This window comes from Balaenoptera musculus, chromosome 14 (genome assembly GCF_009873245.2).
Source record: "Balaenoptera musculus isolate JJ_BM4_2016_0621 chromosome 14, mBalMus1.pri.v3, whole genome shotgun sequence".
Lineage (NCBI taxonomy): Eukaryota > Metazoa > Chordata > Mammalia > Artiodactyla > Balaenopteridae > Balaenoptera > Balaenoptera musculus.
The window spans coordinates 27,057,462-27,084,814 of record NC_045798.1 but is presented as its reverse complement, the minus strand read 5'-3'; the positions used below and the strand labels follow the sequence as shown (position 1 = coordinate 27,084,814).

At 58.9% G+C, this 27,353-nt stretch overlaps 3 protein-coding genes across 4 annotated transcripts; 2 read left to right on the top strand and 1 right to left on the bottom strand.

Annotated features, from left to right (window-relative positions):
• The first annotated feature begins 2,152 nt into the window (after positions 1 to 2,152).
• SLC7A4 (solute carrier family 7 member 4) lies at positions 2,153 to 5,777 on the top strand. Its single transcript, XM_036823266.1, has 4 exons — positions 2,153 to 3,252; positions 3,665 to 4,305; positions 4,558 to 4,666; positions 4,770 to 5,777. The coding sequence occupies exons 1-4, from the start codon at positions 2,271 to 2,273 to the stop codon at positions 4,940 to 4,942; spliced, it is 1,905 nt and encodes a 634-aa protein (XP_036679161.1). The 5' UTR covers positions 2,153 to 2,270; the 3' UTR covers positions 4,943 to 5,777.
• A 97-nt stretch (positions 5,778 to 5,874) lies between these two features.
• P2RX6 (purinergic receptor P2X 6) lies at positions 5,875 to 27,194 on the bottom strand. 2 transcript variants are annotated; one of them, XM_036823262.1, is made up of 14 exons: positions 26,682 to 27,194; positions 26,361 to 26,519; positions 21,202 to 21,340; positions 14,959 to 15,109; positions 13,196 to 13,267; positions 10,238 to 10,313; positions 9,954 to 10,047; positions 9,785 to 9,865; positions 9,566 to 9,707; positions 9,368 to 9,477; positions 7,910 to 8,003; positions 7,776 to 7,841; positions 7,530 to 7,607; positions 5,875 to 7,441 (listed from the first exon to the last, which is right to left on the bottom strand). In XM_036823262.1, the coding sequence occupies exons 3-14, from the start codon at positions 21,261 to 21,263 to the stop codon at positions 7,358 to 7,360; spliced, it is 1,110 nt and encodes a 369-aa protein (XP_036679157.1). In that variant the 5' UTR covers positions 21,264 to 21,340; positions 26,361 to 26,519; positions 26,682 to 27,194; the 3' UTR covers positions 5,875 to 7,357. The 2 variants fall into 2 exon arrangements, with proteins under 2 accessions (XP_036679157.1, XP_036679158.1); XM_036823263.1 differs by lacking the exons at positions 21,202 to 21,340; positions 26,361 to 26,519; positions 26,682 to 27,194 and adding an exon at positions 15,776 to 16,036.
• Positions 16,041 to 27,353, top strand: LRRC74B (leucine rich repeat containing 74B). Its single transcript, XM_036823264.1, is given in 9 exon segments — positions 16,041 to 16,931; positions 17,523 to 17,672; positions 18,083 to 18,210; positions 19,039 to 19,250; positions 22,500 to 22,609; positions 23,602 to 23,717; positions 24,757 to 24,828; positions 26,379 to 26,475; positions 27,193 to 27,353. Coding segments are annotated over 9 exon segments (1,230 nt in total). The 5' UTR covers positions 16,041 to 16,724; the 3' UTR covers positions 27,331 to 27,353.

The window sequence follows — 27,353 nt, the reverse complement described above, 5'->3', positions numbered from 1 at the left end:
TTGTAGAACGAGTTGGGAAGTGTTCCTTCCTTCTTCTTCCTTTATTTTTTGGTGCTTTATTTTCACTGTATTCTCCTGGTGCTCCTCTGTGTAACTGCCTTGCTCACAGGGGTCCCAGCCATACCCTTGGAAGTTTACAGTTCACTGCGTCAATTGCGCTTGGCGTCAAATATCCATTGGGTGTTAGTGCCTATGGTAAGAGTGTTTCTCTGGGTAGATACAAAGTCAGTTCCATGAAGCACTGCACACCACCTCTCAAGGGGTCATCGGTAAGGCCTCTCGGGACCTCCTGTTACAAAACTGCCCAACCCTCTTGGTTTGAAATGCATTTTTCTGGATTTTTGTGGAGGCATTTCAGAACAAGGAACACCTGCTCAGTTCTGTTGAGGCCACATGGGAGAAAAGCGAGGGGGACATCTTCCCTGCAGGAAGTGGGACCCCATCTGAAAAGCTCAAGACATTATCAGCCAAATAACAGAAGGAAGCAAGGGGGCTGGCTAAGGCAGAGTGCTCCAAGTGGCACCATCTTACCAGGGAGTCCACCATCCTGTCACGAGCCCACTGAACCAGATAGGTGGCAGGTGCCCTTAAAATCCTATTCCACAAACCACATATAAACCTGAAAACACGTACAAAGTTCTGGGAGAAAAGGCTATCCATTTTGGTTTTGGTTTGCTTGGATGGATTGTCATCATTCTGCTGTGAACAAGTAAACACCCTGTCACACCCACCTTTTCATTTTCAAAGAAGTGGCAAGAGCAGGACAAAGACCCCTCAGTCCCAGGAATAAACATGCCTTGTCATGTGATGGGACGCGGGGACTGTCCATGATGTAGGGCCAGGCATGGTGTAGGTGCTCAGTACACCGTGCCTCTCACTGACATCCATGAGTGGGGGGCTGCTGTGGGGTCCCCCAGGGTCCTCCTGGCCTGATGCAGGTGCTCCTTGGCTAGGAGGGGCCCGAGGGGCATCCTGGGCTAGAGGGCTGTGCGTTGTCTCCAGGAGACTGCTTCCTCTTTTGGAGACATTGTCTGGAACAAGAAGCTCAGAACAGCCAGCGTGCATTCTGCCAATTCACAGGACATTCCTAAGCCAAGCACTCTTTCGTCAATGTGTGAGGTGGCTCCCTGCCATCCCACTGTGCGGGGGAGGTCTGGACTGTCCAGGGCCACTCAGCCAGACCTCTACCCTCAGCTTACCAGGGCCTGCCTGACTCCTGCGCCCCCACACCCCCAGAGTTGGGGGTGGCTGGATGGTGCCCAGTGGGGTGGAGTGCACATGTGGGGAGGAGGGATCAAGGAGGGTGTCTGCCCCAGTGGAACGCGGGTGGGCTCCAGACCCCCACCCCCAGACCTGGACCTTAACCTGCACCTGGCTTCGAGGCCACTCTGGTGGCCTGGGCTTCCTTATCTGTGAAGCAGACACAGTGATAGGGCATCCCTAGGACCTGGTGAGTTAAGAGGGGGTGGGCTACAGGGTGTTTGTGACAGCGAGGTGGGGCCTGGTGCTGGGTCTGGCGCCCTGGGGGTTGGGGCGGGCTCTGTGCGCAGACCTCACCCGCAGGCGGGGCAGGCTCAGCACGCAGAGCGGCAGCGACAGCGACGGCAGTGGCAGTGGCGACAGTAGGTGGGTTGCAGAGTCCTGCGGAAACAGATTCAGGCCCAGGAGGAGGCGAAGGTTCAGGTACCTGGGGACAGGGTGAGGCGAAACTGGCTCCAGGGGCGGCGGCGGCATGTTGGGGCCGGCAGTGCAGCGCCAAGCCCGGGGATCCGGCGCCACACCCAGGGCGCCCCGGCTCGCATCAGGTGCGCTGTTCCTCCAGTCCGGCGGGGCGGGGAAGGGGGGAACCGCAATGTCTGGGGCCAGGTGGCCGCCTGGGCTACGCCCAGGGCTGCAGCTCCGCTCCTGTTCCGCGTCCTGGAGGCCTGGCCCAGCTCCCGGAAAGCCTCGGGTTTCCACCTCGCTCTGGGATCCCAGATCACAGAGGCTTGGCTCCCAGCCATGCTCCCTGGGGCTGCCCCCTCCTCACCCTCAGGGTCCACCCCCACCCCCACCAACAGGCCCAGATTCGGCTCCACCATGGAGCCCCTGAGGCAGAGAGGGCCTCCCACCCACCCGTCCCAGCCCTGCCCTCCAGCAAGCCAGTGTTAAGCACGCTCACTACCCCTGGGTGGGATCAGAGGGAGGACGGAAGGCTGGGCAGCCTGTCACTCCCCTCTGGCCCTGGTAGGTGCCAGCAGCCGGCTTGGTGCTCCTCTCAGCTGCCTGCAATGGCTTCAGGACTGCCCAGCACTGCCGGCCTGGCGCGCTTCTGCCAGAAGCTGAAACGGCTGAAGCCGCTGGAGGAGGCCACCATGGAGACATCGCTGCAGCGCTGCCTGTCTGCACTGGACCTAACCCTGCTGGGAGTGGGGGCCATGGTGGGCTCAGGCCTCTATGTGCTCACCGGCACCGTGGCCAAGGAAATAACCGGCCCGGCCGTGATTGTGTCCTTCACTGTGGCCGCCGTGGCCTCCCTGCTGGCGGCCCTGTGTTACGCGGAGTTTGGGGCACGCGTGCCCCGCACAGGCTCTGCCTACCTGTTCACCTACGTGTCCATGGGCGAGCTGTGGGCCTTCCTCATCGGCTGGAACCTGGTGCTCGAGTACGTCATAGCTGGTGCTGCTGTGGCCCGCGCCTGGAGCGGCTACCTGGACGCCATGTTCGACCACCACATCCGCAACTTCACCGAGGCCCATGTGGGCATCTGGCAGGTGCCCCTCCTGGCCAGATATCCTGACTTCCTGGCTGCCGGCATCCTACTTTTGGCCTCCACCTTCGTCTCCTGCGGAGCCCGTGTCTCCTCCTGGCTCAACCACACCTTATCTGCCATCAGCATGGTCGTCATCCTCTTCATCATCATCCTGGGGTTCGTCCTCGCCCGCTCACACAACTGGGGCAAGGAGGAGGGTGGCTTTGCGCCCTTCGGCTTCTCCGGTATCATGTCTGGCACCGCGACCTGCTTCTACGCCTTCGTGGGCTTTGACGTCATTGCCGCCTCTAGTGAGGAGGCCCGGAACCCGAAGCGAGCTGTGCCCCTGGCCATTGCCATCTCGCTTGGCCTCGCGGCCAGCGCCTACATCCTGGTCTCCACTGTGCTCACCCTCATGGTGCCCTGGCACAGCCTGGACCCTAATTCAGCACTCGCTGATGCCTTCTACCAGCGGGGCTACAGCTGGGCTGGCTACCTCGTGGCGACTGGCTCCATCTGCGGTAAGTGGGGTCCTGCCCTGGCCTCCTGGGGAACACATCTCCAGCTGGGCCTCAGTTTTACCAGTTGTATAATGGACGTGGGAAAGGGCTAATTATTAGACTCCACCCAGGCTTGTTAGCAGAGACCTACTCACCCTGCTCCCCATTTTACATGGTATGTCGGTCTGGGCGTTTGCTTCTGTGTCCTTTCTTGGACAGAGGTACTCAGCCTTCACCAGATTCCCCAATGGCCTGTGACCTAAACTGAGGTGTCCCACTCCTGGGTTGGGGGAGTGACAATCCTGCACCCCACAGGCACTCAGGCTCACTCTGAGAACCCAGACAGACTCATGCGCATGCTCCCGAGGTGCCCCAGCCATGGCCCCTGGGGTGCCTATGTGCCGTGCTGACCAGCCCCCGCCCTCTGCTGCAGCCATGACCACTGTCCTGCTCAACGGTCTCTTCTGCCTTCCCCGCATCATCTACGCCATGGCCGCCGATGGGCTCTTCTTCCAGGCATTTGCCTACGTGCACCCCCGGACACAGGTGCCTCTGGTAGGCATCCTGGTGTTCGGGGTTCTCACGGCTTTGGTGGCGCTGCTGCTGGACCTCGAGGCATTGGTCCAGTTCCTGTCCATCGGCACACTGCTGGCCTACAGCTTCGTGGCCATCAGCATTATCGTGCTGCGATTCCAGAAGGTCCCTCTGTCCAGTTCCCCAAGCCCAGCCAGCCCCCGCCCTGCGGCCAAGGAGTACAACTCCTTCTCAGACCACATAGAGCTGGTGGGCACCGAGCAGGTTCCAGCCCCCGAGCCTGGGCAGCTGCGGCCAGCCCTGAGGCCCTACTTGGGCTTCCTGGATAGGTGCAGCCCTGGAGTGGCCGTGGCTTCAGCGATCTGCGTCCTGGTGGCCTCAGCCATCACCCTGGGCTGCGTGCTGATCTTCGGGGACTCAGCCCTGCACCTCCCTCGCTGGGGCTACATCCTGCTGCTTCTGCTCTGCGGCATCATGTTTCTGCTCAGTCTCCTTGTCCTGGGGGCCCACCAGCAGCAACGCCAGCAAGACACCTTCCAGGTACCTCCCTCCACTCCCAACACCCACTTGCTGTCAGCCCACCAGCTCCCTTCTCCCCCGCATCCTCCGCTGCAGCGAGATGACCACGGCTCACAGGCTGGGGAGGTAGCATGCACATCCACCTGTGTCCGCGAGCGTGCCCTGGTCTCCAGAATCTCCAGAGGCAGAGAAAGGCTCTGAGGCCTCTAGAGCAGTTGGGCCCTGGGCCAGCAGCCTCCCCTGCAGCCCAGCCCACTACCCTTGCCCCTTCAGATCCCCATGGTGCCCCTGATTCCAGCCCTGAGCATTCTCCTCAACATCTGCCTCATGCTGAAGCTGAGCTACCTGACCTGGGTGCGCTTCTCCATCTGGCTGCTGATCGGTGAGTGGGGAGCCAGGCTGGTGTCCTGGGCCGGCTGCAGAAGGAGGGTGAGGAGGGCGAGCAGGGCTGGGACCTGCCGTTCATGCTCGCACCACCCCTGCAGGACTCTTGGTATATTTCGGCTACGGCATCTGGCACAGCAAGGAGAACCAGCGGGAGCTGCCGGGGGTGACCATCACACGCTATGTGGTTTTCCCTAGCGGCAGCCTGGAGGAGACAGTGCAGGTCGTGCAGCCCCCCAGCCAGACGCCAGCCCAGGAGCCCAGCAGTCCATGAGAGCTGCCTGCCCTCCATCCAAGGCAGCTCCGGTTTGCGGGCCTGCCCATGCTAGGGGGTCCTTTGGACTGTAGTTCAGGGGCCGAGCTTCGAGTCTTTGGAGCCGGTGTGGCCAGCGCTGGTGTGGTGGACTCTTTGCGCAGTGCCTTCCAGTTTATGACCAACTCCAGGAACCTGGGCAGGTGGGGTAGGACGGGTGGGGAAGAAGCCCCAGCCTCAGGGATCCATGATAATAACTGCTTAGCCAGCCATGTGGCCTGTGTTGTGTCCATTGTTCTTTGTGGCACTGAGTCCTCACCTGTCCCCAGGAACCACGTGATTGTCCCCAGTGCAAAGCAAAGGTGCAGAAGTTCTGCAAGGGGGAGATGCCAGCCCTGGGACAGCCCTGAGTCGAGGACACTCAGGCCAGTGCCCTCTGCCCTGCTCAGAAGACGCTATACATACACCCATATGCACCAGGTACAGAGGGGCAGTGTCAGGTTCCCCTCCTCTGGAGGATGGGTACAGACAGAAGTGCCCGGGCCCCAAGGAGGCCACCTAGAAAGGGCAGCAGAGTTCGGGGTCCCCGTGGTTTCTCCAGAGCATGGCATGTGCCTGAGGCCTGCCTGGGGAGGCAGAGGCACACCCACACAGGCACACACACAGCTTCAAGCACATATCCACATGCCTGCGTGGCTACGCTGGGGTGCGCACTGTGTGCAGACTGAGGCAGCAGCTGTTTCCAAGCTCAGACCCTGGTGCTGCTCTCCAGCTGCCCCAGGGGATGGGTGCGCAAGAGCCTGAACCTGCCCCAAGTGCCTTCCAGCCCCCCTGGTCCTTGGGGTGGGGTCCCCAGGCCCACCCTGCACTGCCCACTGGTCTCCCAGGTGGTGCTGCGCCCACCACAGGCACCACTAGCTCCTGTCTCTGCCTGTAAGAAGCACGCAGGAAGCTGCTGTTGACAGGCTTTACTCCCGGACCCTGAAGCCATACATCAGCTTTCTTTGGGCCCCGTACATGGGACCCCGCCCCGGTAAAGACCTCAGGGCCATGTTCTCTCACCCTGACCTTTGTGGCCTGCCTCCCCAGGGACACTGCTCTGGGGATTGAGAGGCAGCAGGGACCCCAAGGCTTTGCTGAGGCTCCAGATGCCAGATGGTTCCAGATGCTAGCCCAGCCTGAACCCCAACCCTGCCCTCCCCAGCTGGCCCATGTCACTGCCCTGGCAAGCGGCCAGCATGCCTGGTCACCGGGCCCCGTGAGAAAGCAGCCCCTCGCCTCCCAGGTGGGCCCTCCCAAACCCCTGCCGCTGCCCTGGAGCCAAGACAGGGTCAGACCCCTGCAGCCAGTACCTCCCTCCCAGCTGTAGGCTCCCTGCCGCATGGGGAGTTCTCCAGCGGGCAGGACTCAGACCCTGTGAGGATGTCACAGCCAGATCCAGGCCAGCCTGCCGGGGCCTCTGGAATTTGTTTGGGGCATTCCTTCTGGCCACTGGGCTCCACTCGAAGGGAAGGACAGGGCCTCATTCGAGCAGTTGCCTCGGGCTGGTTCTTAGGTGTGTGACCTTGGGTAGCAGTGAATTCCAGATATACATTCTCCCCACCCCCACAAGTTCCAGGAGGTTGGGCTGGGTGTCACCAAGGAGCACACAGATGGTCCCAAAGGACCCAGTGACCACTGGCTCAGCTTCTCCATCCTCTTCTCCCAATCCCAGCCCTCCACAGTCTGAGGGCCACCACCGGGAAGGGCTGGTGCATGCGCCATTGCCGGGTCCTAGTGGGTTGGGTCATCTGCCTGCCCCAATATGAATTCCATGGATGACTCCCCAGACTGGGTGGGGACGAGCCCCAGGCACCCAGCACCAGAGCAGCAGAGACAGCCCTCTTGTCAGACCTCTTTCTACCCTGCTCTAGACTATGGCAGCACAGACCCTGGAACAGCGCTGAGAGGGTGGGGGCTCTACCTACAATGGGGGTGCTGCCGGGGGAGAGGGCTGGAGTCTGCACGGCCAGTGGAGGGTCTGTGCTGACCACTGGTGAGTGGCCGCTGCTGGAAGCCCTGGTGACAGAGCTGGGAGAGAGTTCTCCAGACACAGCTGGAGCCCTTGTGACCAGCGCCCTGGGACATGTTCCGCTGCAGGTCTCTGTGCAATAGCGGCTTTTGCTGCTCCCTGGGCAGCACCCTGCCGAGGCCAGAGTCAGGGTAGGGACAGTGTGCCTGGGAGTTTAAGGATGGAATTCTCCCACTCCCTGCCCTGGTCCTGCTGGGGCTCCATCCATGAGGTTCCCAAGGCGAGGCCCCTCCCTTCCCAGCCCCGACCCCCGACAGCAGGGAACAGGCCTCAGGAATGGGCCAGCAAGCGGGGGCCAGGGCCAAGGCTTTGGTGTCCAGCTCCTGGTAGCAGCCCTGGCCGTTGGTACAGGCGCTGGGCCCCCTCTAAGGAGCCTGGGCAGCCAGGTACAGGGGTGCAGATGCCGGTTTTGTCTGCTCAGGGCTGGCAGTCACCTTTGGAGCTTTTGCCTGCAGATGAGGACAGCAGGTCAGGGCTCAGGCCGACGTTCCCCAGAAGTGTAGCAGAGCCCAGGGGCCAGGCAGGCCGGCAGCTTACCTCCTCATACTTGGTCCTCCAGTAGAAATGAGCTTCTCCATCCACGTACAACAGCAGCAGGTCACAGAGGAAGGTGATCTGGGAGAGACAGGACTGACCTGTGTCCCGGCCCCCAACCCGCCCTCCCGCCACCTCCCCAGACCTCCCCGCAACTAGACCTAACATCATGGGGCTCGGCTGTGCCATTGGATGGGCCTGGGCCCATGTTCACTGAAGCCAGAGGGAGCCCACTTTAGCCAGACTCACCACGCCCAGCCAAGCTGCTCCTGTGCCCAGAGTGATGAATGTGGGGATGAGCCCGAACTTCCCTGCCTGAGAGACCTGGGTGAGCCTCTAAGCCGTGCCTGTCACCCCCCACCCACCCTCCCCTGCCCACCTACCCGCCCAGTGACGAGGATGTCAAAACGGATCCCGTAGAGCTTTAGCAGACTCCGGGCCTCCACACCCGAGGCCTCCCACCAGTGAGTGGCCGTCCTGGGGGCAGGAGAGAGTCTGGTGGCCTGTTCTGCCTGCTTCCCGGCCAGGCTGGCCCTCCCAGGCCTCCATCTTACTCACCCACTGACTCCACAAACCCCCAGCCCTAACCTGAGTCCTGGGTTGTTTGCTGAGGATACAGGGAAAGAGCAAGCAGGACCCGCCTCTCAGGAGCTCCCTGCCTGCTGAGGGGATGGGGCAGAGAGGTCTCTAAATAGACACCTGCAGTTGGGGCGGGGGGAGCTGGGGGGCAGGCCCAGGGCTGTGAGGGTCCAGAGGGGGGAGCTCACTCTCCCCTGAGAACCAGGGAAGGCTTTCTGCAGTGGGGGACACGCAGGTTGGTTTTCCAGGGATCAAGAAGGAGTTCTAGACAAAGCAGCACCAGCGAGAGCACAGAGCTAAGGGGAGCACAGCATGGGTGGGGGCCAGCTCCACATAGCTGCAAAGGGCAGGGGAGGTCAGTGAAACCAGTCCAGGCAAGGTCCGCTCGTGTGTGTCTGTGCGCAAGCGCACACGCGCGTGTGCTCGCGTGTGTGTGCATGCAAGTGACGAGGGGACATGAGGTGGCAGAAAGATAGGATCCCACTGGGCAGCAGCAGGGGAAGGTCTGCTTGGGAGACTCAAAGGCATGAGAATAAATGCAATGCAAGTTCCTTGAGTACACCCTGGATTGGAAAATAAAAAGATTTCGGACTATTATTGGCACAATTGGGGAAATTTAAATATTAGATTCATTCTGCCAATGTTAAATTTCTTGAATGTGACAACAGGACAGCGGTCACTTGGGAAAGGTCCTTATTCTCAGGACACCCTGGGGAGTGGTGAGTGTCTGCCAGACATCTGCTTGTTACTTTCAAATGGTTTGGTTAGAAATCTATCTAAATATATCCAGCTCAGTCTAGAGAGGAGAGAGAAAGCAAACGTGTCAAAATGGTAAAAACAAAACAAAACAAAAAACCCTGGTGAACCCAGATGACAGCTATATGGGTGTTCACGGTACTAATCTTTGAACTTTTCTATAGATTTTTGTAAATTTTTTGATAAAACCTTAAGGGAAAAGTAAAAAAGAAAGCCCCCTGTGCAGTGGAGGGAGGTGCTGGAGGCAGGATGGGGGAGGAGGGGCTGGGGGAGGGGTCCCAGCAGCAGCAGGGGGCGTGGGGTGGAGGGGGTAGGGCTCAGGAGGGAGGCTGGATGGAACCTGTGTTGGGGGTCGTGGAGCTGAGACCACCTCCTCCTTCCCTTGGGCCCCCCTCCCACACACAGCGGGCATCCAGAGTTCTGGGAGGGGTGGTCTGCCCTGGCCGCCACAGGAGGACAGGCAGACGAGAACCTGGCTCGGAGCAGGTGGGCAGTGGGGGCCACACCTGAAGTTGTAGGTCCACTCCTGCAGCTGGAAAGAGTAGTGGGGCCAGCAGTCAGAGCCCCTGGAGTCCAGGTCGCAGTTCCAGTGGACGTGGACGCCCATGGCACCGCCCTGCACACAGCACAGCACTGCTCCACCGGCTTGGGGCCCAGGGCCCTCTCCCAGCCCTCCCAGAACCCTGCCCCCTCCACAGACCCACCAGCAGTGCCAGGTCCTCAAAGACCCCTCCAGCTGCGGCCACGAGGTCCCCGATACGGAACACAGGGCAGGAGGGGCTGGAGCGCGGGTCGTAGCGGCAGCGCTTGAAATATGTTGGGTCCTGGGTGTCCAAGGCATTGGACCTGAGAGGAGCGGGCAGGGGTCAGGCCAGGCAGGGGACACGGAGGGTCTTCGGCCAGCCAGGACCCCCCCACCTTACTTGGAGAAGTTAAACTTGCTGAAGGTGACGGTGTTTTTGATGAACAGCGTGAAGTTCTCGGCCTGGACCAGCAGGGGCTTCCTGCGGGGCGGGTGGGGGGGTGGGGGGGGAGGGGAGTGGCAGGCTCTGTGGTCCTGGGGCAGGGGTGGAGGATGGAGGGGAGACTTACACGGGCACAGCACCACTCTCCACTGGGCACCAGCCCCGGATCTCACAGGTCCTGTGGGTCCCGTTGAACACTACGCACTGGCCCGTTTTTATGCCTTGAAAATGCAAGACAAACTCCAGGCCCTCAAATCTCCATGGGGCCTGGGGAGGGGTGGGGAGGGGGCCGTTGACAGAGAGATGCAGAGGCACCACGTGCACTGGTGAGCCACCCAGGGTCCCACCAGGCCCCCAGAGCCTCCACTCCAGTGGAAGCACTGCAAGGTGGGGGTTGGGGGGGCCGGTTACCGTGGCTGTGGGTCCCTGTCTCCCCTTCAGGACAGTCCTGGTCGGCCCAGCAGCTAGCCAGCGGGATGGAGGGGTGCTAGGGGTGAGAGAGCAGACTTGCCAAGGGATGCCTCCTCCGTGACCTGCCCTGCAGTCCACAGGGACACGCCCCTCCCTGCCTTAGCCCCTCAGGGATCCCTGAGTTTGGGGGCACAAGAGAAAGCTGGAGGGTGCAAATGAAAGGGGGGGGCGAACAGCCCCGGCTGAGTAGGGGTGCGATTGCTGTATTCCAAGGCCGAGCAAGACTCCTGCCCTGCTACTTCTGCAGGGGGCAGAAGTGGTTCATCCAGGGGGACTTCCCTGGTGGCGCAGTGGATAAGACTCTGCGCTCCCAATGCAGGGGGCCCAGGTTCAATCCCTGGTCAGGGAACTAGATCCCACATGCCGCAACTAAGAGTTGGAATGTCTCAACTAAGGAGCTGGCGAGCCGCAACTAAGGAGACCGCCTGCCGCAACTAAGACCCCACACAACCAAATAAATAAATAAATATTAAAAAAAAAAAGAAGTGGTTCATCCAGGCCCAGCTCCTCTGGTCCAATTCAGAGGACAGAACAGGGAAGATGGCAGGACGGTGGGGAAGGTGAGTTCATGCCCAGGCGGAGGCGCTGGGGGCCGACCAAGGGGGCGGCCCTGGTGGGAGGGGCCTGGGAAGTACACAGGCTCCTCTCTTTCCTGCTGGTTCTTCTGTAAAACAGGGACATAGGTGCCTGCACACAGCGACAGAGTTCTGGGGATCAGCGAAGAGGGGAAGGTGGTGAGCTTTCCGGGGGTCCCAGGCCCCGAAAGGAAGGCACAGCCTCACGGACGCAGTTCTGTAGTTCTGTCCCGGCTGAGGCTTGACGCTGCTGCCCAGGGCACCCAGTTCAGGGGCAGCAGGGGGGACACAGCATCCGGTGGTAAGAAGGGCTCAGGGGCTCTGAGCAAATGTGATTAGAGGGCAGAGGACAGTGTGGAGCCACCTGCTCTGCCTTGCTGTCCCTACCTGCGTCCTGAATCTGCCCCTCTTCTCCACCCTGGCTGGGCCACCATCTCCTTTGTCCAGACCCCATGGTGACCAACATGGGTCCCCATCTCAGCCTCATCCTCCTCCATCCAGCAGCCCGAATCGTCCCTCCCAAGGCACAGAAGATGAAGCGCCCCTCCCCTGAGCCCCTCTGCACCCCCCATGCTCCTGTGATCAAGCTCAGCTCCACAGCAGGGCTCTTGGGGCCCTGATATCTTGGGCTCCACCCTTCCCACTCCAGTCCAAATAGAGGCTCCAACCCCACTGAGCAGCAGGTGACCCCAGAGGTGCCTCACCCCATACAGCAGGGGCCTTTGCCCACGCAGCCCCCTCTGCCTGGACAGCCTCAAGATCCTGACTGAGCCTCTGAGTCCAGTGGGAAACCCTTCCTGAGGCCCTGGGCTGGCAGAGGAGGTGCCTCCCTGGGGCTCCCAGCTGCAGCCTCTGCCCCTGTCACAGGACCTGGCATTGTGGCTGGGCCGTCTGTGCAGAAGCTCCTTGGCGTATGCGGGCTGGACTTCTGCAGCCCCGGGGGAGGCTCAGCAGGTTTCTGAAGCTCTAACACTACAGGAAGCACAGTGGGTGTGCTGGGAGGGACCAGACGACCAGGACCCTCAGAGGAGCTGCTCTCAGGAAGCCGGGTGGTCAGACCTGGTGGTCAGTTTCATGGGACAAGCCAGAAGCCAGGACACAGGGCAAAGAGGAATCCCATGGATTCCAGAAAATGCAGAACCATGGCCCCAGAAAAATTTCAGGACAGTCCACATACTGAACAATAAATAGGCGTCGTCTGAGCATTTGGAAAGGGAAGGACATCGTGCGTTTGCCCAGTGCACACACATCACCTCCTCTGAGGATGGGGCCGACCAGGGACATGTGACATCCCCAGCAACTGTGGTGGGACCAACAACCAGGACTTAGGGGCAGGGACCACACAGTTACTCTCCAGCCCAGCAAGCGATTAACTTTTAGCCTCGATTAAAGAAAGATGTCACCATGGAGGTAGGCTTCCAAGGCTATGTCCTGGTTCCTGACTGTTCAAACAAAATCCACAGCTAGGAAACTGTACATTTAAAAATGGTTAAGATGGTAAATTCTATGTTACATGTATGTTATCACAATTTTAAAAATTGGAAAAAAATCCACAGCTGGAGAGAAGAGTCAGTGGGCTCTGTGACAGAGGCTGGATCCCTGGGACATCCCTAGGCAAGGGGAAAAGGTGAGATTTCAGGGGGAGGATCTGCATTTCTGGATAAGAAATGGATCTGAAGATGGCAGGAGACGGGCTTGACCACAGTTGTAGTGAAAAGTACCCAGAGACCATAAGGGACACTGAGCACAGCATAAGCAGGAGTGTGTTGTTTGTGCACAAAAATGGAAGCTGCCCCAGCACACGTTAATAGAGGCTGTGCGTAGAAAAGGGCTTGCCTGGTTTGTTTTTTTTTGGGGGGCTGCACTGGGTCTTCGTTGCTGCGTGCTGGCTTTCTCTAGTTGTGTCGCGCGGGGGCTACTCTTCATTGTGGGGCGCGGGCTTCTCATTGTGGTGGCTTCTCTTGTTGCAGAGCATGGACTCTAGGCAAGTGGGCTTCAGCAGTTGTGGCGCATGGGCTCAGTAGTTGTGGCACAGGGACTTAGTTGCTCCACAGCATGTGGGACCAAGGATCGAACCCGTGTCCCCTGCATTGGCAGGTGGATACTTAACCACTGCACCACCAGGGAAGTCCCCCAGCTTGCCTCTTGCTATTATAAGAGCCCACCTGAGCACTGTGCCCCGTTCTGGGTGTTACCCTGACAACCTCCAGAGTGCCCAGAGTGCCAGAGATCAGGATGGGGAGGGGCCTGGACACCTCACGGGGGACAGCAGCAAGAGATTCTGGAACTAGGGACCCGCTGGGAAGCCCTCAGGCAGCCTTACCTCTGGGCATCTGCCCTGAACTTGTTCTGGCGTCACAAGGAAATTGGTCACCAAGAAGAACACGTTTTCTCCCTAGAAGACAAGTGTCAGGGTTGGTCTCTGCTCCCTGCTCCCATCGGGAGATGCCAGAAGCCGGCAGCTTGGCTTGTGCCGGAAGGGGCCCTGGCCCCATCGGGTCATCAGCCCTGAGCCCCAGGAAAACGCTCTCCAGTGAGGCAAGGGAGGCAGAGATGGGAGGTTGGCTGGGCTGCTGGCCATTTCTGAGCCCATGTCTGCCTCTCACGTTCACTTAGTTGCTCAACCAGAATTTTCCAAGAGCCTCCTGCTTCCAGGCACTGAAGATCCAGGCTAGTGGGGAGGTGTGCCCCTCACTGCAGGCATGGCCAGGGGCCAGGGGAGCCGGACGTAAGCTCTGTCTGGACAAAAGATGACTGGCACCTGTGTGCTGCACACGAGAGCTCAGCGGGTGTGGGGGATGCATGCCCAGGAAGGGGAGACGAGGGCTGGGCAGAGGCAGTGGGCGTGGTGGTGGTCAGGATCTAGAGGGGCTTGGTGGCCACCATCATGAAAGGAAGCTTCCTAAGGGTCAAAGGTAAGGGCTGGCAGGCTCAGCCTGGCTGCCGCATGGGGACCCACCAGAAGACCTCAGCCATCCAGGGATGGCGTGAGCAGTCGTGAAAGCTGTTAAGAAATGGAATGAACAGGAGGGAGGGACGGTAAGGCATCCAGCAGGTCCAGCCTCGGCACTGGTGGATGTCATTGGATGACAAAAGGCCACACTGGGAGAGGGAGATGATTTCTCTTTGGATGTGGCGGGTGTGCACCCAGGAGGCAGCTGTGCTCAGGGCAGGTGGTCACCGGAGTTAGAATTTGGGCATCAGCAGGACAGAGGAGGAAACTGAGGTTGTGGACAATCAGGTGGAAGGATAAGTTGCCGGAAATGCAGCATGGGAGGGGCAGAGGAGGAGCACTCGACAGCAGTGTTCCAGGTCAGAGAGGAGGCGTCCAGGAAGCTCCAGGTCCTGGCACCCTGCACCCCTCCCACCCCACCCTCAAGCTCAAACCTTGAGCTCCTAGACACTCCTCTCCTTTCCAGATGCAGACTTTTAATTTATTTTTTTCTGTTCCATTATGGTTTATTACAGGATACTGAATATAGTTCCCTGTGCTATACAGTAGGACCTTGTTGTTTATCCATCCTGTATATAATAGTTTGCATCTGCTAATTCCAAACTCCCAATCCATCCCTCCCCCACTACCTTCCCCCTTGGCAACCACAAGTCTGTTCTCTATGTCTGTGAGTCTGTTTCTGTTTCATAGATAAGTTCATCTGTGTCATACTTTAGATTCCATACATAAGTGGTATCATATGGTATTTGTCTGTCTCTGCCTGACTTACTTCACTTAGTATGATCCTCTTTAGGTCCATCCATGTACCTGCAAATGGCATTATTTCATTCTTTTTTATGGCTGAGAAATATCCCATTGTATACATGTACCACATCTTTATCTATTCCAGATGCAGACTTTGTAAATGCATCCCTCTGGCCTGGCTTCCCGACACATCGCCTCCTCCACACGGAAACCTCTTACACATCCCTGAAAGCCTTGTCCAGACACCACTCCTCTGTAAGGCCCTTCCCGAGCGTGGCCCTCTGACAGCATCAGCACCCCCTCTGGCATCACATGCCTCTCTCGCACACACTTGGTGCAGGGGTGGTATCAGAGGTGCCAGTACCTGGCAGCAGCACCAAGTCACCCACCTGTGGCGGCTTCACGAAGTCAGCCACATCCCACAGCCGGTTCCCCAGCTCCTTGATCTGGGTTACAGAAACACCTTTGAGTTTGGTGATGACAGAAATCTGGGGGTCCAGGTCCTGCTCCTGGTAGCCTTTTTTGGCGAGGAGGGCCCACCTGAGGAGGCAACAGGCGGTATGGTATGTCCCCGGCACACGGCAGATCTGGGACCACCTGCTCAGTCTCTCCCCCCATACCCTCCAGGCTCCCAGGCCAGCATTCGGGGGCCCCACCTCCTCCCCACCTCATTTCCCACACCAAACACCCTGCACAGGCCAGAGGCTCCGGCCATGCATAGGAGAGCCAGTACCCTCACCAGGCACCCATGGGCTTGGAGATGCCCACCACCACCTCCTTCATCAGCCAATCCCCTCCCCCTGCCCCGCCTAGATCCAGCTTCCTCTTTAAAGACTACCCCGACCCAGCTTAAACTGGTGGTCTCTACTGGGGGCCTTAGTGCTTCAGCTCTCACAAGTGTCAGGGACTACCTCCTGCCGGCCAGGGGCCTCCTGCGCAGGGATGGGGGCCCATCCTGCTCTGTGCCCAAGCCCAACATGGGGCTGGGAACAAGGCACAGGAAAGGATGCAGGTGGGCACCCAAGCACACATCCTGCTCTTACACCCCACTGGCCTCTAGACAGATGGAGAGCCTTCCTTCTGCCCACCTCCTGCCCTGCTCCACGACCACCAGCCCAGCCCCTGAAGAGTCAGACCCTCACCCCTCAGCCCAGCAGGACCAGCCGTGATCCCTCCGGCTAGCACGCCCAGGAGCCGTTCTCTTACCCCACCACGTAGACCATGACCCCCAGCTGCAGCAACCTCTGCAAGGCGCCCACCCGCCAGTTCCGGGTCTTCACGTACTTTTCCGTTTTGTAATCCAGAAGCCCCCAGCCCACCACGGCCCCTGGGGAGCCCATGCTCCCAGATCCTGTCGGCGGCTGGGGCGCGTGAGTCAGCACAGCAACTGCAGCCACAGCTGGACGGGAGGTAAAGCAGGCGCCAAGCCGGGCCAGGCCAGCAGCTATTAAAGGGACACTCTGGACAGGATTCAGCCTCCACCTCCCAGGCCCAACCCCCAGTTGCCCTGGGCCTCCCGTCCGCTTCAGACTCCCTCTGCTGGGCCCCGGGCACGCAGAGAGGAGCAGTCTTTGTCCACTGTCCTCTGGCCTCACCTCCTTGGGGTGATGACAGGTGGGGTAGGTATTGTGAGAGGGCGGCATGGGCCAGCAGGAGCCCAGAGGAGGACAAGGAAAGCTTCAGGAAGAAGCAACCTCTGAACTGACACTTGCTGATCTTAAGTTCAACAAGCAGCATTGGGGAGGAATGTTCTCGGTGGAGGGAGCAACATATGCGACACTAGAGCGTGTGAGAGCTGTGACCCACAGAATGGGAGCGTGACCATGGCTCCAGAGAGGAGGTGGCCAGGCCCTGCAAGGTCCCCCAGACTCCTCTGCGACGCCCCCGAGGAGCTGCCCCACCCCCAGGCTCTGGAGTGGAAAGGGGGCGATGCTGGAGCCGCCTAGGGCGACGGGAAGACAAGCCCGCCACGCGCCAATCGGTCCTGGCTGCGAGCGGGTCAAAGTCAGCCCGGGCCCGCAGCGTTGTCCGCAGCAACCAACAACTCGGGGTCGCCTGGGCAACTGCCGCCCGGGAGGCTCTCTATTGGCTGTAGCGGACGCCTGTTCGCCAGGCGTCGCACCCGATAGGTCGATGCACCGGAGGGTCTGCCCACATGCCCTGGCCTCGCTCCCGACGCAGCCCTCGCAGTTTCGGCCTCGGCGTCCGCGAGTGCAGAGTGGAAGTAACCATGAGGGGTCCCTGCGAGGCGCCTGGAGAGAAGGAAGAGCTGGAGGAAGGGGCGGCGGCGGCCGCTGGGCGTCCTGCAGGGGTCCCGGAGGCCCAGAAGGGTTCGGACGCGGATTCGAACTCCGACCAGGAGAAAAGAAGGTGCCTACCGGCCGGGGGGCAGGCTGGAGCCAAGTAGGCAGGGGACCCCGTCCGGCAGGAGCGCGTCCCTCCGTGGACACCTTCGGGGCAGCCGGCGGCCGCTCCAGCCCTGTGCCATCTCCGTAATGCTCCTGGAGGCATCAGGAGTTCCACGACTAGAACAGGCTTCCAGAATGATGTTAAATGCAAAAATCCTGCCAAACACTGTAAGAAGGGCTGTCCCACCCTGACATGGGATCAGGGCTGGGTTTTCCCAGCCCTCAGGAGAAACTAAAGTAATGGATGTATAGAACTTAGAATTGCTTCAGCTTCCTTCCCCATAAAATGTTCATAAAGCGTATGTGGTCTGCAATCCAGCGGAAGAGACAGCATGCACTTTGGTGTCAGACAGGCAGGGTAGGGCCAGGCTCAGCTGCTACAAGCTGCATGACTTTGGGGAAAGGATTTGCATTCTCTGAGCCTCAATGTCCTCGTCTGTATGTGGGGGCAACAGTCCCTACTAGCAGGAGGAAATGCCTCTGGAAGGAAAACAAGGCTGCATAGTGATGGAGGCAGGGGAGGGGTCCACATCCATCCCTGTCTCCTATCAGGCACCCATAAGCTTGGAGAACTGGGCAAGGACACCCTCTACCTGAGGTCTTGCTGGGCCCACAGCGTCGTGCCTGCTTCCTGCTTTCTGCGCCAAGGGAGCACCCCAGAGCTCAACCTGCAGCACCATGGTCTGGGGCCCCAGGTACCCCTGGAGGGATCCTGGGGCCAGGCTTGGAGGACAAGGACCTGGGAGCAGCAGCCATGGCAGAGGTCCCTTCCTGAGCCCATCCACATACTCCCCGGCCTTGCTCTGTACCAGGCATATCCCATCCCCCACAGTGGGTGACAGGTGGGATCGGGGCTATGACAAAGTTCAGTACAAGGGCTGGGGAGCCTGCAAGGGGCCCCTAACTTGCTGGAGAGTCAGCGAAGCTCCTGGGTGGAGCCTATAAGGAGAAGCAGGTGTCCCTGGGCCTGTGGGAAGGGGAGGTCCTTCCAGCTGGAGGGCACTGAGTGGGCTGAGCCCTGCAAACAGAGCCTGGGTACTGGCTAGCTATCTGGGGCCCTGAGCTCTGGGAAGGGCCAGGCCCCTCAGGCCCCTCTCTGCCCCACGGGGCCCGGGCTCTGGCTTCTGTGTTGACCTCCAATCCCTACATCAAGCGGCTGGAACTTCGGGACAGTGGGCTCTGTGGGGCCGGCGCAGAGGCCCTGGCAGGTGCTCTGAGCAAAAGCAGTATCTGTGGTAGGTGCTGTGCCTGGGACAGTGGGGCAGGCTACCCCCACACCGGGACTTGTCACCCCACCGACCTGCTGGTGTTGCTGGGGGCGGGGCCTCATCACAGGGTGGGGAGGGTGGGGTGGAGCTAGACCCTCTGTGGTGCACCCAGTGCTGGACCCCTCCTCTACCCTCTTCTGCTAGCCAGCACCCCTGCATATGTTGTCCTCCCAGTGTCTGAATGCAGGTGGGAGAGTGCGGCACCGAGGGTCAGGGGCCGGGCAGTGCGGGGGGCGGAGTGCTGGAGTTTGTCAGGGCTGGATCCAAATGCCACCTCTGCGGCAGGGTGACCCTGGGCAAGGAGCCAACCTTGCTGAGCCTCAGTTTCCAATCTGTGAAGTGGGCCCAACAATGCCACTTAGACCTTGGGTATGTGGGGAACATATGCTCAGCGGAGCGTCTGCTCACATATGAGCTCCATGCACAGCCACCTGGGCTGTCACTGCCAGTCCCCGGAAATGTGGCAGTGGGGGCTTCTGTGGGTGGGCTGTGTTACGCCAGGCACGAATCATCAGCGGGGTGTCTGCATCTACATCGCAGACGTCCTCCACAGCCCCACAAAGCAGGTGGTTTTAGCCCCTTGACAAAACTCGTGGAGACATGGAGTGGGGGTTGAGGTCTGGGAAGCTGCCTGGGGCTGGAGGGGACCCAGCTGATGGGTGGCAGACTCACCATCCACCCCTGGACAGTCTGACTGCAAGGCCCCTCCTGCTGTGTCAGGCCTGGAAGGTGTGCGGGAGGGAGGAGGGTGATGCCTGGCTTTGGATCCCACCACTAAGGAGTGGTGCCGGCCCCCAAATGTGGACCTGTCGGAGAACCAGCTGGGAGCAGTGGGAGCCCGGGCTGTCTGTGCCACCCTGGCGGTGAACCCGGCTGTGCAGAAGGCACAGCTGGCAGAGAATGGCCTGGAGGAGCAGGTGGCCCAGTACCTTGCTGAACTCCTGCTGGCCCACACAGGCCTGAAACCCCTGGACCTGAGCTATAACCAGCTGAATGACCAAGCAGGTAACATCCGGCCACTGGCCAGGGCGACCATGGTGGCACTCAGGTCCATCTTCCTGGGGCAGGGTGGGTGGAGGCAGGCAGGACCACTCTGAGCATCCATGCTGTGGATCCTGCTCCCCGCCCCATCCCCGTACAGAACTCTCGGCCCATTCCTCGAATGTCTTACTGCCCACCACTGCATATGCTGGGTGCTAACAGCCACTAGGGATCCAGCCATGAAGTATACTAAGTCCCTGCCCTCAAGGAACACACATTAACAAGATAACTCTCCATAATTATTGTGTTACAAAAGAAACAAACAGGGCTTGATTCTAGAGACGAATGTGGAGCCCCTCCCCGCTTTAGAGAGGTGACCACTGGGGAGGACTCTGTGAGGAGGAGATGTTTAAGCTGAAATGTGCAATGGGGGAGGAATCAGACATGGCAAGACCAGAGGGAGAGCATTTCAAGCAGAGGAACTATTTCCCAGGCACACAGACACCAGTGTGACTGGGCTACCGAGCCAGGAGAGAGGGTCCAGCTGTGGGATGGAGAGACAGCAGGGCTGCAGAACTACACATCATGGCAAAAGGCATGAGGATTTCATTCCGAGTGCTGTGGAAGACATCAGTGGGATTCCTTGATCTTACCACTTTCTCTCATGCCCCAGGGCCTTTGCATGGGCTGGCTGCTTTGCCAGGAACATACAGTTCTACCTGCCTGTCCTCAACCACCCCAATCGATTTTAAGAATCACCTGGGGGCTTCCCTGGTGGCGCAGTGGTTGAGAATCTGCCTGCCAATGCAGGGGACATGGGTTCGAGCCCTGGCCTGGGAAGATCCCACATGCCGCGGAGCAACTAGGCCTGTGAGCCACAACTACTGAGCCTGTGCGTCTGGAGCTTGTGCTCCGCAACAAGAGAGCCCACGATAGTGAGAGGCCCACGCACCGCGATGAAGAGTGGTCCCCGCTCGCCGCAACTGGAGAAAGCCCTTGCACAGAAACGAAGACCCAACACAGCCAAAAATAAATAAATAAATAAATAAAAAATAAAAATAAAGGAATTCCTTTAAAAAAAAAAAAAGAAAGAATCACCTGGGACCCTGGGTTAGGAATACAGATTCCGTGGCCCTGGGCCTCCTGAACCTCTGTATCCTCTTGGGGGAGATGCGGGTGCGTCTGCATTTTAACATGTGCCCCAGGAGATTTGTCTGATCCAGAAAGTTCGGGGATCACTGTTCTGACTGCTTAGTGTGAGTGGGGGTGGCGCCAGCCTTGGCTTGGGCGAATCAGCCCTAGAGTTTAACCGCCAGAGAGACAGTCTGCCTTCTAAGAAAACTGTTGTGAAATCAGTGAAATTAAAAGAGAAACTCTCCCTGGTGGTAAGAATCTGCCTGCCAATGCAGGGGACACGGGTTCGAGCCCTGGTCCAGGAAGATCCCACATGCCGTGGAGCAACAAAGCCCGTGCGCCACAACTACTGAGCCTGCGCTCTAGAGCCTGTGAGCCACAACTACTGAGCCCATGTGCCACAACTACTGAAGCCCACGTGCCTAGAGCCCGTGCTCTGCAACAAGAGAAGCCACCGCAATGAGAAGCCTGCGCACTGCAAGGAAGAGTAGTCCCCACTCGCCACAACTACAGAAAGCCTGTGCGCAGCAACGAAGACTCAACACAGCCACAAAAAAAAAAAAAAAAAAAAAAGAAACTATAAAAACATTAGTTCAAAAAAAAAAAAAAGAGAAGCTCATTTAAGACTTTCAACAAACTAAGGGTAGGCGTCCCTCTGGGCCTGCACGGTCAGAGCGTTAGCACAGGAGAGGCAGTGAGGATGGAGGGGCTGGAAGGCAAGGCCCCACGAAGGCTGCATGGCAGGGATGGGCTGTTTCCCCAAGTGGGGATCTGTGGGTGGGACAGACTCCCTTAGGGGTCTCAGTCTCCCCACCTGACCCAAGGCAAGGGTGGCACCTACCTCATGGCTTGGCTGCAGGGGTCATGAAGAACAAGCATTGGAACTACAGGAGGCTGATTCATGGGTATAGAACTTTCTCACCCTCCAGCTGTTCAGCAAAGTGGCGGACCACCGCCCTCCTCTCCCAGCCCTGGAGTGTCTGAGGAAGAGCAACGTACATGTCTGAGAACCAGTGGGTGTCAGACCCAGGGCTGGATGCGGGGTGTGAGCCCCCTTCTCTGGGAGGTTCCTTAGGAGGCAGCCCAGGGAGTCCTCACTGTCCTGCAGGGAGCTCTCCTAGGTGCTAACACTTCTGTGGAACTGGCAGCTGAGCCCTCTGCTCTGGGCATTTCTTCAAACCAGCCTGTGCTGGGTGCCAGCACCATGGACAGGGGTCATATTCAGATCCCCTGAGGGGCTCCCAAGTGTGTGGGAGAGATGGGCCAGGCAGAGAGGTCTAACAGCCAGAGCCTGGAAGGATGGAAGCACAGTGGACGTGGGGTCCACAGTGGCCTGGCCCAGCCTGGCGGAACAGGCAAGGCTTCCTGGGTGAGGATGAGGAGCTCTTATCCAGGTGAAGAAAGGGATCAGCAGGTCCACACGGGGGGCAGCTAGAGGCTGAGAACTGGGAGCAGGTCAGACCAGCTGAGTGTTGACAGAGTGGAAAGCGGGGCGGGTGGGTAGGGCTTCTGACCATTTTATGTGTGAAATATCTCTCAGCTTTCTTACCCACCCAGCCCTGCCCTTTCCTTTTCTACACCATTGCCTCCTCCCTGCCACAGCTGTGCTGGCCCTGTCACCTCTTGCGTAGACCATGGCACAAGCCATCCAACTGGTCCCCCAACCTCTTGTCTCTGACCCCTCCCACCCACCTTCTCTCTTCTTAACGTATCTCTCGAGTGCCCGTCACTCCCACCTCCTTCCACTGGCTTGCCTGGCCGGCCCAGCGCCAGGCCTGTGTGCATTTCCACAAGCACATCCGCTCCTCCCCGGGTCCACTCTCCACGGTGCCTGCCCACGTGCACGGTGTGTCCCTCAATCTTCAAGGTTCTCTCTGCTTTCTTGATCCCCTAGGCAGGGTTGGCCCCCACTCTGTCCCCACACCTCCCTGTTGTGGTCTGTAATAGCTAACATCCCATTAATTTATATTTATAGCTTCTCCAATAAATGTGAATTCCTTGAGGGCAGGGCAGACCCACGTGGGGTTCAACGCCCTGACGCTGGTGTGCAGCAGAGACCCCAGCCCACAGCGGGCATCGGTATCACTTTTTGAAGGAATGAACAGAGTGAATAAAAAGTCTGTCTTCCTGTTTCTGAAGGGGAGATGCTTGGACCAGCCCTGGCAGAAAACACAGGACTCACTGAGCTTAACATAAGCTGGAATCACCTGCGAGGCCCAGGAACTGTAGCCTTCGCCAGGGGACTGGAGGTATGAGGCCTCACCCAGTAAGCCCCTCCAGCCTGTCCTTTGGGGGCAGGTCTCCCAGGGGCCAGCCCCCCATCTTTCGCAGCTCTTCAGAAATGAGCCTTGGATCTTTTCAGCAGAGCTCAAAGAATGTTTTTTCAGGTGATTTTCATCTTCCTGGCTCTACTTAATGACGACAACATGTGGTCTCCCTGTGCCCACTCTCATGTCACTAAGTGAGGGGTCCACAGCTGAATGTCGCACACCTTCTGAGACATCACAGACACGCAGCCTGTGGGGACACTGTGCAGTCCAGTGACACATGCTCACCGCTGGGCAGATGCAGATGCTTCCCTGAGAAGACAGCCTTGCGCCCTGGGATCCCAGCACACACTCTCAAACACCCTGCCTGCTCCCTTGGGTCTTGGGGTTCGTAGGCCTTGGGAGTGGGTAGCACAGGCGCCTGTGATGCTCCCGGTGGCAGCTGCCTCTGTGGGATCCTCCTCAGGGAACGGCAGCCGCTGCCTTGCCCTCTGACAGGGCTGACCTGGGGTCCTGCCCCACAAGGTGACAGATCAGGCTCTGTGTCCCCAGGGCACCCACGAGCTCCCACCCTCCTCCCCATCACATTTCCCTGGGTATGTTTCATCCAATAGCCCTTCACTGGGGTGCCCTCTGGGCCCTGGGCTGCGCTGTGCCTCGGGGGCCCTGCCCTTGAGAGGTCCCCACTCGGGGGGGGGGAGCTTCATCATTGTGTCTCTGGGGCCTGCTGCCCGAGGAAGATGGCCCAGTCCTGAGGCTCATTCGCATCCACACCCACCCTCTGTGCTTGCTTCTGGTCTTTCCACTCTGCCAGTCACCATCGTTCAAGCCCCAGGGCTCTCTTCTGGAACCTCTGTGGTCTTCTGCTCTCCGTCCACGCTCTTTGCTCCTTGGGCCTCCTGGGCTCGGAGGCTGGGGACTGGCTTCCTCCACCTTCACATGTGGTCCCATGGGGTTGCTGCTTTGCGTCCCAGGCAAATATCTTCCTGAAGGTCTTGGACATCTCGTATAGTGGCTGTGGGGATCCTGGAGCCTCCGCACTGGGGGAAGGGCTCAAGACCAACAACATGTTGGAGGAGGTCTACATGAGGTGAGAGCATGGGGTGCCCCGCCCCTGCCTCCAGGCCCACGGCCACCCAGGGACTGGAGCTCATCTTGCTGCTGTTCACCACTTCGTGACCAAACCTGCCACACGCACTCATGGTGCGGCTGCAGCCACAGCCCAGCTCCGTCCTTCTCACTCAAGTTTCTCCTTTGTAAGTTGGGACTTGTAATGCCTACTGCGAGACCGGGGGCTGGGAAGTGCAAACGTGTAAGGCATCTTCAGCAGAGCCTGGTGCGGGGGTGCGTGGGGTGTGTGCTCCACACGAGTTTTCCTCTGTTTCAGGAGGAGTGGTCTGCTCTGCTCAGCACACGGCTGCTGAGGGGGCCTGCCATGGGTGGGCTGCTCCTCCAGGCCCTGACAGGGTCCCAGGCCTCCTGGGGAAACCAGAGCGGGAGCCACAGCCCAGAGGGAAGGGAAGAGGCAGAGGCCAGACAGGTCATGGGCTACTGCGGCTGAGCCTCACACCGGGGCTGCCGGAATGAGCTGGGCCTGCCTGCCACTGGCAGGGACATGTGCTCCATCCTGCCCACTTTTCCTCCTTATGGAAGGAGCCATGGCCAGAGGAGAGATGCTGAAATTCAAGGCCAAGCTGGGGTCTAAGTTAGAGGGACATGGGGCTGACTGTGGAGACAGAGTGGCCGAGAAAAGTGCTGAGGCCTGGAGTTTGTGCCCATCAGCAGCAGGAAGAGGTGGGGCGGGAGCTGGGTGGCTGTCATGGGGATAGGTACGGGGTGCCAGCTGGGGCAGGATGCCTGGGAGCACCTGCTGAGTGCTGAGGGCCAGGGAGCAGCAGCTGGTGCAGGAGGTGGAGGGAATAACACTCTAGGTGTGTTTGCTGGGCAATCTCCCTGAACACTGGAGCCTCCGATGAAGCTTTTACACACTGACCTGCCCAGGGCCCCCAGCGTGTGCGTGAAGCTGGACCTGGGGGCTGCACCAGCAGCTCCAGCCAAGACCCTGGGGGCAACCTGGCTCTGCACAGTTGTTTGCAAGGCAGTACCATGCATATGCCTTTCTGTTGCAGCAACAACCGCATCTCTGCAGTGGGAGCCCTGAGCCTGGGCCTGCAGGTCAACCAGACACTGAGGATTCCTGTTGTGAGTGCTAGCCTGATGGGGGAGGCCCCGGCACAGACCTGCCTGTGCCTGTCCACACAGACCCCTCCCCCACTACATCTCCTCACCCCAGTGGCAGTGGGTACATGGGTCCCAGAGCCCAGGTGGGGTAGGGGGCCCCCTGACTTCCTCCTGCGACCACTTCTTCCGCTTGTCATTCACTCACCCATCTCTGGCCTGACCCAAGAACTCCTTCAGACTCCTCCCCCTCCATCCTTCCCTCCCAGCTGCCCCTCCCCCTCCCCCTCCCAACTGGAGTTGTGCTCTGCTGAAGATGGCCAGGGCCACCTGGCTTCCCCTCACCTTCCCCTGCTCTTCCCCTGGCCTTGCTGGAACCCAGGGGCCGCCCAGGTGTTCTGTCTTCAGTGGGGAGGGTGTGGCTGATCACTGAGAGCAGAGAACAGAGAAGGCAGGGAGGAGCAGGCCCACAAAGACCACTGTACCAGCAGCTCTGGGGGCATCCAGCCCTGCGTGGCCCTCAGCTGGCACAGGAGCCCCCAGCAGCACCCCCTTCCCCAGCCTGAGGCTCACTCCTCTCCTAGCCCCGGCTGAAACCCAGACCTCTCTCTAAGCTCTGGGTCCCCATTTCCAGCCACCTGCTGGACCAACCCCCAGATGGGAATAGGCACATTAGATTCTGGGAGTCGAACCTGAACGTGTCATCCCCCTGAAGGGCTGCCTCTAGGTGGGGGCTCCTTCCCACTGAGTCAGAAGCTGGGGCCCCAGCACAGACCTGCCCGGGGCCCAGTGCTGAACCCTCCCTTTCCACATCTTCCCTCCATCTCACCTCCTGCAGAACAGTGTGGGGAGGAGGGGGGAACGGGGCTGCCTGCTCCTCCTTCTCACCTCCTCCTGTTCACCGTCTTGGCCCTTCCTTCCCACCTGCTTCCAGGTGATCTTTCTACACCAGAAACATGCCCCTGCTTTAAACCTGTTGGGCACTCCCCTCTGGACAAATCCAAGCTTAGCATGTCATTCACAGCATGTGGGCTCTGGGCTCTGCCAGCAGACCCCCCACCCCCCGCCTTGAGGCACATCATTCTCACCCCAACCTGCTTGCAATTCTCCTACCACACAGTGCAATTTCTCAGCCCTGCTTTGATCCTGCGGCTCTTCTTACTGAAATGCCCAGCTCCACCCACCTCACCTGTAATGCTCAGCTCAGGGGTTTTATCCCCTGCCCACCCTTTACCTCCCAGGGAGGGTTGGTGCAGCCGGTTTCATGGCACTCTTCACATTATACTTTTATGTTTCCTTTCCTCTCCTCCCTGCACCGGTGAGTTCTTTAAGGGCGGGGTGTGTCTTGTGTGTCTATGTCTTTGGCTCCCAGCACAGAGTGGGCGAAGAGTGGGGGCTCAGTGTCCACTCCCTTCCTTTCTTCCCCGACTCCAGCCTCACCAAGGGCATCATGTCTGAGGGAGGTGCCTTCTGAGCTGAGGGAGTGGGGCCGCCCAGAGCCACATCAACAAAGATGAGGGATCCCTCCCTCCTCCCTGGGCTCATCGTCTCTCACCTGTGTGTGTGTTTCTCACGTGTCCAGGAATCCCATGTGAAGTGAAGGCTGCTTTGGTGTTCTCAGGTCTGTCCGGGCTAATCCACTGTCTGCCCTAGAGCTGCTGGATTTTTCTGTAAGAACTTCTCATAAACCTCATCTCTGATCCTCCCAACAGCCCTAGGAGGTATAATTTTCCCCATTTTAGAGGAAAAAAAGTGGGGATTAGAGAAAGAGTGCCCAGCGCAGATACACAGCATGGCCACATCCAAGTTCAACCTGGGTCATGACGCCACTCAGACTCGCCTCCCAGCCCTGTGTGGGGTATCACGGTGGTCTCACCTCAGACCCCTGCCTGGGTTCTTCATTGGCCGAGAGAGAATAGGTGGCTTAGGGGGCACAATGCTCACTGCTCACCAATGTTTGGATTTGCAGGTTCAGCTCTTGCAAGGCGGCCCCTCTCCCTGTCCAGTACTGGCTGCAGGTGGATCCTAGTGCTGGAAGATTCACTTGGGGAACTGTACAGGAGATGAGAACGCCTTTTCACTCAATTTTGCCTTTTTAATATAGAAAAAATGTCACTCTTTTCTAAGGTGGTTAAACATTAAGGAGAGAATCCCCAAATAAAAATTATGAAAAGAGTCTAGTCACAAATCACTGCTTATCCTACTTCTTTTCTTTTCAACCCAGGCCTGAGTCAAAGCCTTTCCAGAGATGTGTTTACAGTTTCAATCCTTCAGGCTTGGGACAACTAATGCCCTAATAAGCTTCTTTGATACCTTCGGTACATAAGTAAAACAGTCAAGTTCTTAGAAAGTGATAACGTACAGACTTGTAATGGGTTTCTCCTCAGGATATCCATGTGAACAGAGAGTTTGATGACCTCACCAGCTCAGTGAAGGTCATTCTTCCAGGGCTTTGCATAAAGACGGCTGCCCGCAGAGTGGAGTACAAAAAAGAATTCCTGCCCGTCTTCAGACTGTCTGAATGACTGTGTTGTGTAGTTTCCTCATC

Excerpts from the sequence above, each read along its gene's own strand:
- SLC7A4 (XM_036823266.1), top strand. The coding sequence starts at position 2,271 with ATGGCTTCAGGACTGCCCAGCACTGCCGGCCTGGCGCGCTTCTGCCAG. Across the intron at positions 3,253-3,664 it reads GGCGACTGGCTCCATCTGCG|CCATGACCACTGTCCTGCTC; the intron begins GTAAGTGGGGTC and ends CCTCTGCTGCAG. Across the intron at positions 4,667-4,769 it reads CTCCATCTGGCTGCTGATCG|GACTCTTGGTATATTTCGGC; the intron begins GTGAGTGGGGAG and ends CCACCCCTGCAG.
- P2RX6 (XM_036823263.1), bottom strand. The coding sequence starts at position 15,909 with ATGGGCTCCCCAGGGGCCGTGGTGGGCTGGGGGCTTCTGGATTACAAA. Across the intron at positions 15,110-15,775 it reads GTCATGGTCTACGTGGTGGG|GTGGGCCCTCCTCGCCAAAA; the intron begins GTAAGAGAACGG and ends TTGCCTCCTCAG. Across the intron at positions 8,004-9,367 it reads GAGTGGACCTACAACTTCAG|GACGGCCACTCACTGGTGGG; the intron begins GTGTGGCCCCCA and ends TCCTGCCCCCAG.